Here is a 10,366-nt window from a genome sequence, read left to right on the forward strand (position 1 = left end):
GCTTGTCAAACAGAGCAACCTGAGTCAAGGGACAAAGTTTCTTTCTTTAAAACAACAACAACAAAGTTTCTATCCTGTTTTTCTCATCTTCTTCATCCTCCTCCTCACTTCTTACTTTTTCTGCTGAATTCCTCGTATGAAAACACCTCTCTTATGACCTTTACATCTACATATTATGTTCAAGATTTTAATATAAAGTCCAAAGGTTACCATGTGCATGTGCACATGGTAGGAAATTTGTGACCAGTGATGGACTCACATCATAATGCACTAGCCAATGAAGACTTATGGCAGTCATTTATCAGAAACATTGAGCAAAGAAACAGAAACCCAAGTGTGAAGGGGAATGAAGAGTACTTTTTTTTTGAGGAGGAGGTGGGGGAAATTCGGAATTCAAACTTGTTGGTATGGTGTAAATGCACAGTCCCAGCATTCCCACGAAGTACAGCAACGAATAAAATGCACTCTTAGACCACTGGCCCACATCCAAATTTCACATGACAGGTGATGTCTGGTAGCCTCCATTTCAGAACACTGCATTTAAAGCGTCACCCGGCCATGATTTCGCTCCGTCGTGCCATTCTTCCGCTTCCAGCGAACAGAACAACATCTCTACAAGAGAGCACATACCAGTCACCCTTTCCTTTGTGTGAATGCATGTCCTGGATGGAACCTCTGTATGCATGAGTCATCAGAGTCACTTGAGGAGAAAAAAAAAATACTTTCTCCCTGGGACAAGACTAGCACATTGTCCGATCATTTCCTGAGCTGGTAGAGGGACAGCATCACGAGGCTCCCGGAAAGGGCCAGCAACGAACCCCAGATCCATGTTGGCGAGCCAAAGTACTCCCGGATGGCCAACTGGTAGGACAAGGAAACCAATGGAAAACAAATGAATAATTTATCTCATTGTTGTCTATTCATTCATAAAGAACACATTAGTCATATGAATCTTGAGGCAAGATGTAAGAGTTCGATGAACTTAATATGGATCCAAGTTGCCTCTCTCTAGCCTTCCTCTCCCGTGTTTCCATCCCATTATGAACTAGTCTTAATTCAGACTTTTTACATATTTTCTAAGAATAGTAACCACACCACTAATCATGTATCAACTGAAGTAGTTGGAGTGGAAAGAGGAAGATAAAAAGGAAAGTAGCAAAGAAAGAGAAGTAGAGAAGAATAAAAAGAACAAAAAGAGGTAAACAAAAGTCGTCATAAATGAGAAGAAAAATGATACAAGCAGTAATACACGAGCAAGAAAAGAAAAAAAAAACCAAGGAGAATGTCGACAAGGAAAAAAGATGAAGAGGAGATGGAGAAAAAGAACAAAGAGAAGATCGAGAAGAAGACCAAAGAGAAGATCGAGAAGAAGACCAAAGAGAAGATCGAGAAGAAGACCAAAGAGAAGATCGAGAAGAAGACCAAAGCGAATCACAGAAGTCATCAGTTGAGGAAGAACAGCAAGATGCTGAATGGGATGAAAAAAAAAAAGCACGTAGAAGGAAAAGATGACAAAGTCAACAGAAATGTTGAGGACCTGAAAGTAAAAGCAGACTGCATCATAGTGAGTGATCTTGCATTTTTAAACCATATCATAGAGCACTCACCCAGCCTCCCCTGTTGATGATCCAGTGCGCAAATTTGACGACCAGAAATTTGACGACCTCCTTGATAAGCCTGTTGATCCATTCCGGGAAGTTATTCCTCAACATGGAATCTATTGCCTGCATGGAGGTGTACCACACATTGACTCAGAGTGAATTGCTGTGAAAGGAACCGTGTTCAACGGACTTGAAAAATTACAGTCAATATTTTGAAATATATGTCTTCCATTGGACACACAGAACTCATTTTTACAGGAGTGCCACGTATTCTGTAACTTTATAGCGTATGCCAAGTCAAGACAATGGTATGATTCACTGTATCATGAATTCAAATAAAACCAATTGTGCAATGCTATTTCATGTTCAAATTTTGATATGTTCAAATGTCTAGAAAGGTGACTACTCTTTTCATATATTGCTTGGATACCTATTCCCTACTTCCAAAATAACCTTAAGCTTTGATATACTGTACAAGGACAAACTCACATATCATAAACTAAAGATATCAAGAAGATTAAAATAAAACTGTAAGGTCATTGAGGGTTCTCCATAAGTTAATGTCCTGAGAGTTTAGGCAATCAAATCATGACATGGGTATAGCTCAAGATTCTAGGACCTCGTTTACAGTGAGTGAGAAGGCTGGGTTTGGCTCGGGTCGAGTCCGGCCTTCCTTTCACTGTAAACGAGCAAAATGCCAACTGTGGTACCAAAAACGGCTGTGCATTTGGCCAAGCTCTGGAGGTAGTCTCAGCCTGGTCTCGACCCTGTAAATGCAAACTGGGCCAAATGCGGTACCAAATTGCGACCGGAGCACTCCCAGTAACAATCGGTTGTATACAAGCAGAGCACCACTACCACAAAATATTGAAGGTTTGAATAAAAGCCAGGACCGAACCCACCACTGTAAATGGAGAGGATTGCAGGGTCGAGTACCGCAATTGAGGCCAGGCTCAGCTTGGGCTTGGCCCGGGCTCGGCCCATTTCTGCACTGTAAAATGGGTCTAGGACATTATGCATGCACTTACCCTGGCACACATCCTGTAAGCAAAGTAGAAGAGGCCAACGATCCTGCCCCAGGATATCTCGCCGTCGCTGAAGATGACGTGGGCCACCGCCATGATGGCTTCTATCGGTGAGTCGTTTGGAACAGAGTCAATCATCCTGAAAAGTACAGATTGGAGATGCAGACGATTCTTAGATCAAAAAAGATACCTATTAAGCTGCAAATCAGAAGTTTTCCTCAAAGGACAATTTTCACTTACCGTATTTCAAATGATTTTCAGTTCTGATAGAAAAATATTAAAAGTGTGAAGCTTCATATTTGAAAAAAAGAAATATGATAATATACAGACATGCAAATATTGCATAATAAGCTAATTATGTATCATTGAAGATTACAAATGAAGCAATAACATGCAAAAAAGGCTGAAACTAATATTGAAACTTTGTTTGAGATAGCTTTTGTGATTGTTTTTGCTTTCTACAGGGTTCAGAGTTGAAATTTCAAACAAAAAACACCAATGTAATAAATACGTTCATGTTCATGCTGTCTTGATGAAAGCTTCCATTCAATGAAAGTAGAATAGTAATAAACTTTACAGTTACCTTTCTATAGAAACTTTATTCATTTCATTTCCTTCATTGTCTTTTTCTACTGACGTTGGCTCTGTGATCATTTTTGAAGGTGATTGCTGCCTGTGGTACGGACTTCATGTACCCATGGTATACATTGTAGTAGACGTTGAAAGAAACACAATCTCAACTTTGACCGTGAGAGCACAAGCAATACTGTACTTTACTCTTTCTAGGAAACGTGGAATCACACCTGCCCATATAAATCTGTGATATTCATGGTATGCTACCTAGACTGGGATTCTTACCGTTGCAGCTCCCGATCCCTGTCCAGCGTGTCTCCGATCTCCCGCAGCATGGAGCCAACCTCGTTCCACACGACGTCCTGGCGCTGGTGCACGGCCACCTCGCCGCGAAGGTCCTCCAGCCGCGGTGCTTCCTCGAAGCCATCCTGCTGAAAGCGCTCCACGATGAAGTGCTGGAGGAGCACGGTCGCCTGGGCGCCTACATCCTCCTCGCTCACCTGACGCTGTACGATGACCAGACTGGCTGCTAGTTGGAGGCAAATCAAATGGTGCAACCTTCTTAAACCCTTACTGTATCAACAAGAGCAGAGCTTTAATAGCAGGTAATGAGTGCTAAAAGGGCGTGTACAGTTCTGGTTGAGGTGAGGATTTAGCTTTTAACATTTTGCAAGATATTCAGAAACCACTCTATGAGAGGTCAAAGAGCATACAATTCCATGGGGTATCAAAACTTTATTTGATTATCAAAATCGGTTTTGAAATGGCTGAGATATCCAAAAAGAAAGTGAAACAAAGAGATCCCAATAAAGTTGTGGCCTGTCGCCTTTTATTATCATCACTTTTTTGGATATCTCAACCATTTGAAAACCAATTTTCATCAAATAAACATTGAACCCCTCTTAAAATTACATGCTCTTCCATATTTCATAAAAGGTTTCTCATTATCTCACTTAGGAATGTGCAAAACATGAATCCCCACCTCAACCAGCAGTATAGTCCCTTTAATAGTTTTGTTAAGTGTAATTCAGAAAATTTGCACTAAATAGAGGTACTGAAATTATGTGACCAACCTGCACAAAACCAACAAAAGAGTGGCCAAAATGAATTCTAAATTTCTGCATAGTTTCAACTGTGAAAACATTAAGCTTTAAAATATACCTTATTTGAATTGCACCATCGTATCTCATTCAAAAAGCTATTCAAATAAGAACAAGTTAGAAGGCACAGTTCACTCAGATTTGCAATGCAGAAGTACCACTGAAATTATGCAAATCTATTTCCCAGTGAAAACAGTGTCTGTCCAGAAAAGAAAAGAAAAAAAAAAAAATGACCAGAAAAACTCCTAGTACCAGTATCTTAATTTCCATTTCAGTCACAAAAAATTTTGACAGTGAGAAGAGTGAAAAATTACTTTTCCAGGTAAGACAAAATGCATATAATGGTCCATTACAGAGAATCATAATCGGTGAATTTTGGGGTTTTTTGAGGTAGGTGGTCACATATTGTCTGCCACAGAAACAGTTTATTCTTCGTAAGTTAGATTTCTGCACTTTTTGAACTTAGGTGCATTTTCACACTGTCAGAATACGCTTGAATGATTAAATATGCAATTATGTACAACAATAAACAAAAAACCTGGCCTATAGCTACAATATTGAACACAACAATGACTTTTGCACACAAAACAGTAACAGAAACTTGGAATTTACTTGTGAATCCAGTAGGGAATACTGCTTCGTAGTCAATCATCGAACAAAATACAAGTTACGTGTGAAAGAAATGGAATCACAAGAAACACTTTCATTGTATTGTTGCATTTGGTGATTTATAGATTGGTTTGGGTGGGTTTGTGCATTTGAGCAGAATATGTGTGCCAACTTGTGGCATGCTGTCGACTGAGTCGGGCGTGCAAACATGTCACACAATGAGTTAATTCACTAATGACAATGAACTAAACATCCTTTAAAACCCCTGAAGAGACTACCAAGGCCTAGATGTACATGTATAAGACCTCCTGCTTCTCACTTTCTTTTTTTTTTTTCTTTCATTCTTCTTCTTAGGCGAATCTTAGTAATCTTACCATCTGTGTCGTCACAAGCACTGTCAGACCCGCCTTCAGCCATAGTTCAGGGACCTGTGACTGTATAGAGATTTATATGCAGCAGCTGAAAAAAAAAAGAGAGAAAAAGACATTGGCACTCGTTCTGTGGTATTCTACATGTAGACCGCTCTTTCAGCATGTTGCATGGAGCCAAATGATGGAATGTGATCCACAAAAAAGAAAAAAAGAAAAAGAAAAAGAAAGGAATCATCCTAGACAGTCGGTCTATGAATTCATGATGTAGAATAGATCTAGGGTCCTAACCGTTAGATGATAGATCTACTACAAGAATACTAGAATAGTAGAATAGATGTCATGTTATGTCAATTTCAAAAGTGAGATTACAAATGCATGTTACTATTGTTCGAATTAATAGAAATTCTAACGTTTCACTTAAATTTTGGGCAGCAATTATGCATTGCAGGCTTGAGTGCCGACAGAGTATGAAACTGCATTTTATCGCCGATTTTATGTAGCATACACACTTGCACACAGTGCCATATGGCATAGGCATACTCATTTAGTCAGAGATCCGTCTGTAGCTGTCCGGAGGAGTCTTATTTTTTGATGTTATTGTTGCTCTCCTCCGTAGACATGGGGGGGATTACGTGAAGCCAGACCCAGTCTCCGTGGAACATATCCCCAACGACCAGATACAGACCGATCTTTCGGTTGAACAGTGCCACTAAGGCACTTGCATAGTAGTAGTCTACATAGTCTTAATCAGCATAAATACCTAGGAGTCACCCTCTCGTCACCCTCTCGTCAGATATGAAGTGGAACAGTCACATAGATAATATCTCGGCAAAGACCAACAGTGTTAATGGGTTCATCCAAAGAAATCTCAATAATGCCCCAACCCATGTAAAAACCCAAGCCTACAAGAGCTTAGTTCGACCTCATGTGGAATACTGCACTCTGCAGTTCTGTTAACTATACACAGCCCAGTCGCTGTACATGGTACGTCGCGACAGGGCTGTACGCGCGCGACCACCAACCACTAGGAGAGCGACGTAATCGTATTACGATAGCTTTGAATTTTGATACTTAACATCATTTTTGTCACCTCAAACTCAACGAGTATACTTTTCAATATTAATTCTACATCTGATGCTATCAGTATTCAAATGTACGCAATGAAACTTACCGAAATTGATCATCATATCCAGCATGTCCACACGGTACACAATCTTTCACGCCAGGCCTAACTATACACAGCCCAGTCGCTTTACATGGTACGTCGCGACGTACCGACGGACGGTCAGGAATTGCACCAGAAAGTGTCATTTATTTGTTCCACGGACTTATCGCAAGTCACAGTGGTCTCCATGGACCCAGTGTGGCGAACTATTCTTCTGTAATACTCAGAAACATGCATTTAACGTGAGTAAAGTATTCTGTTTAAAGGAGAAAAGTATACATTTTCCTAAGTTTTGTAGTTGTGTTGAGGTTCCTCACTTTGAGGCTGCATGCCGCGCTCGTCAGACGCTGTTTTCGCATAGCGTAACAGCGTCTGGTCGGGCTACAGTTCTGTATGGTCCCCCCACACAAAGAAAAACATCGATAAGATCGAGGCCGTTCAACGTCGAGCAGCTTGCATAATCACAGGAGACTTCAGTAATCACAGTTCTGTTTCTACTATGTTGAGGAACCTCAAACTACCCCTTCTCCAGCACAGAACTTACACAACTCTGTAGCCTCGTCATGTTCCACAAAATCATTCACGACCTTGTTGACCTAGACATCATATCAATGCTTTCTTGAGTTTACAGAACTCTGTCATAAGCAAACAGATAAGAACTAGGAGCTGTAAACCTAAACAACTGGTGATTCCACGATCGAATTCCCTACCCCATTTATTCTCATATTTCCCCCAAATGGCAAGAGAGTGGAACAAATTGCCTGAAGAACTTACATCAATTAACCACCTAGCACAAATGTTTTCAAAACAGCTCTACAAAAGCATCCACATTTGGACTAAACGACGCTCCAGTCACAGTCACGTTCTGAGTGATGCTCAACCTGAGCTTTTCAGAGTAACAGATCCAGATCCAGATCCAGTCATAGAATTCTAGTAACTAAAACAAGGCAACGTCTTAGTAATTTTAATCTAAACATGCTAAATCTTGACACGCATTGCAATAAGTGGGACTGTGATATCACGAGTACGTCTCTAATGCATTCCAATACGTCTGAAACTGACATCATATCTTTATAATGATGCATTTCACTGAAACAGCAAACACGTATTCGGGTTTTTTTATTGTGTAAAATATAATAAAAGTCGACAAAAGGCTTAATTCTACACTTACATCCGCTCGAATGGTGCCTCGTCTGAATGATTCATCGACAACACGATTGCACTGTAGAGGGCGTCTGACTCTTGTGAATTCTCGCGTGAAGGGGTCACTCGCTCGCCGGTAATCCCCATAGAGACGTATTATTCAAAAAAATATGTAAAATAGCTGGGAGAATGAGGTGTTTCATCTTCACTACCCTGGATAAATGAGATCCTAGTACCCTTTAATCCATCCAATTTCCAAGGCGGGTTCTTCAGCTCAAACTCTGTCCAAGGGTCCACAAATATAAGTTTTTTTTTTGTTTTTGTTTTTGTTTTTTTTTTCACTCAAAAAATCACATTATTTTCTGTACCCCAATGAAATACTTGGGATAGTCCCTTCAAATTTCATGAGAAAAGCTTTCATCTTCCAACCAAAATACAGTTTGTAGGGGAACTCACAGAATACTCAATGTCTGCAGCTATTCAGTTTTGTTTTTGTCTTTTTGTTTTTGTTTTTGCCAAACTGCATTATTGATTTTTAATTATTCTTTTCTTCATTTATTTTGGGATCTGTTACATTCCATTTTATTTACAGGAGTGAGCCCTAAAGTTGCTGGTTTTTGCCCAACACTGCGTGTTCAATGCCAATTAGAGGTCCCGAACGAAGAACTTGTATTATTGATAGTAGGTGCTTTAAGTTGTTTTCACCCTTTCTGTCACAATTTCTTTCTTCTTTCCTTCCTTTCTTCTTTCTTTCCTTCCTTCCTTTTTCTTTTTTTCTTTTTTTTTTCTTTCTTTCTCTGTGACCGTCTTCGCGACATTTGCCGATATAAACCAATGATGATTCGTTCGCTCGTATTCATTTTGCTTCTCAAATCCATTCAAATAAAAGATAAATCTTTGTAAAACATTGATAGTTACATATAATACAAATAAGGCAGTACATTACATTTATTTTGATTAAATAAGGAAGCAGGAGACCGTCAGCATAAGCATAGCTCGACTGGGATGATGGCCTCATTGGGAAATATAACTCAGGTTTGCCTCTCGCAGAAAGTATATACAGTGTATATATATATATATATATATATATATATATATGTATGTATGTATATAATCTATATATTTTTTTGTTCTACATTACAGTATGCTTTAGATATGATTTAATATTGAATTTATTTCAAATTTTGTTTACAAGCGTATGAAACAAACATAACATTGTGAAATGATCACGACACTAATTATAGTGTACTATACAATAATATTAATTACGTCAATTTGTATGAAGGCCTACAGGTGCAAAATAAATACTCGAAACTATAAATAATACTAAATTAACATCGCTACAAAATAATGGTAGTAGTCGTAACCAACGGGGAGGAGCCTAAATTTAAAAGCGCAGCTTGTATTAAAGGCCCCCGAAAAGAAAGGTGATGATAAATGACATCATAATGAGACACACATATGTCACAGGCCTATATATCTATAACAACGTGTAACAACAAACAGAGCTCTGGACACACCGGAATGGTATAAAGAATCGCAATAATAATTAAAACTGTATATCTCCGCATTAATCCGTTTAGCACGGACTGATTTTTTTTCTTTCTACAACACACATTTCTCATAGACACGTGCCCAAGTATAATCGGACCTCGTCCTCAACGGGTTAAGAGAAAGAGAGAGAGAGAGAGGGGGGGGGGTGGGAGGGGGTTGAGGGAGAGAATGTGAAGAGGTGGAAAGAAGAGAGATTGAGATCGAGAGGTCGGATATCAAGCAAAATTATGACGAGCACTCTCAACCAACTTTAATGAAGATAAGAACTTCTCATGTTGGTAGTTTTGTATTTGAAGCATCATTAATGCTCCCAAAGCTGTAACCGAACAGCAAACGAAATCCACATCAAGGACGAAAAAACACATTTATTTTGATATTGTTTAAATCCAGGAAAAATAAGTAAATCATGTGATTATCCAGATTATTCTCAGGTGATTCTATATTTGAAAGTAGGGTACATACTACTTTTGATCAGTACTTTGAAAGTTACTGTCATGAAAAGCAAAGCATGTACAAAACCACTACGTCACATTGCAGAAACACCTTACTGTATTAGAGCAACTTTATTATTTGACTGTAAAATAGGAAGACACACAGGCACATAACACACATTCATATTGCTGTTGTTGTTTTAGACTTACGATTTTCCAATTTCAACATTTTTTTTTTTCCTTTTCCACACAACATAGGGCCTAATATACCTTTGGGCTACGAAAATCACAATGATCTAAAATACAATAATGTACGTGACTCTACAATGAAAATTAGCGGTATTAACACAATAAATACAAGCATAATTATTATATAATAAAGACTGCACTCCCGTCATGATATTATTCACCCAGTCTGTGTACTTTCATTCTTCATGTGCTGAGCTAACAAAATCCCTGAAAGGCGTGAATGAAAATCATTGGACCATCTACTATGATACTAATGAAACGATTAGTTTCTTGGAAACGACAAATTCAAAACACGTGGAATTGTTTCATTACTGTTTAGATTGTACTACATATTATTGAATAGAATCAAGTGAAGCTTAGATTTCCGTCAAAAAATAATACATATGAATAAGGACGCAGGGCAAGTCCATAAATAATTATATCACTTTTTTGTAATAACAATAGTTTATCTAACAGATTTTGATGGATGTGTCTCCATGCTAAAATTATTCTATAATCTAAGCAAGGTAAAATCGAGAAAGAATGGAAAGTCATCAAGAAAGAAT

At 38.7% G+C, this 10,366-nt stretch overlaps 1 protein-coding gene across 1 annotated transcript; it reads right to left on the reverse strand.

Annotated features, from left to right (window-relative positions):
- Positions 1-385: 385 nt before the first annotated feature.
- On the reverse strand, positions 386-7,657 carry LOC140236185 (apoptosis regulator BAX-like). The gene is made up of 6 exons (XM_072316152.1): positions 7,616-7,657; positions 5,283-5,367; positions 3,485-3,725; positions 2,630-2,765; positions 1,608-1,724; positions 386-861 (listed from the first exon to the last, which is right to left on the reverse strand). The coding sequence occupies exons 2-6, from the start codon at positions 5,323-5,325 to the stop codon at positions 757-759; spliced, it is 642 nt and encodes a 213-aa protein (XP_072172253.1). The 5' UTR covers positions 5,326-5,367; positions 7,616-7,657; the 3' UTR covers positions 386-756.
- Between the last annotated feature and the right edge of the window lie 2,709 nt (positions 7,658-10,366).

Source organism: Diadema setosum, chromosome 12 (genome assembly GCF_964275005.1).
Source record: "Diadema setosum chromosome 12, eeDiaSeto1, whole genome shotgun sequence".
Taxonomy (NCBI): domain Eukaryota; kingdom Metazoa; phylum Echinodermata; class Echinoidea; order Diadematoida; family Diadematidae; genus Diadema; species Diadema setosum.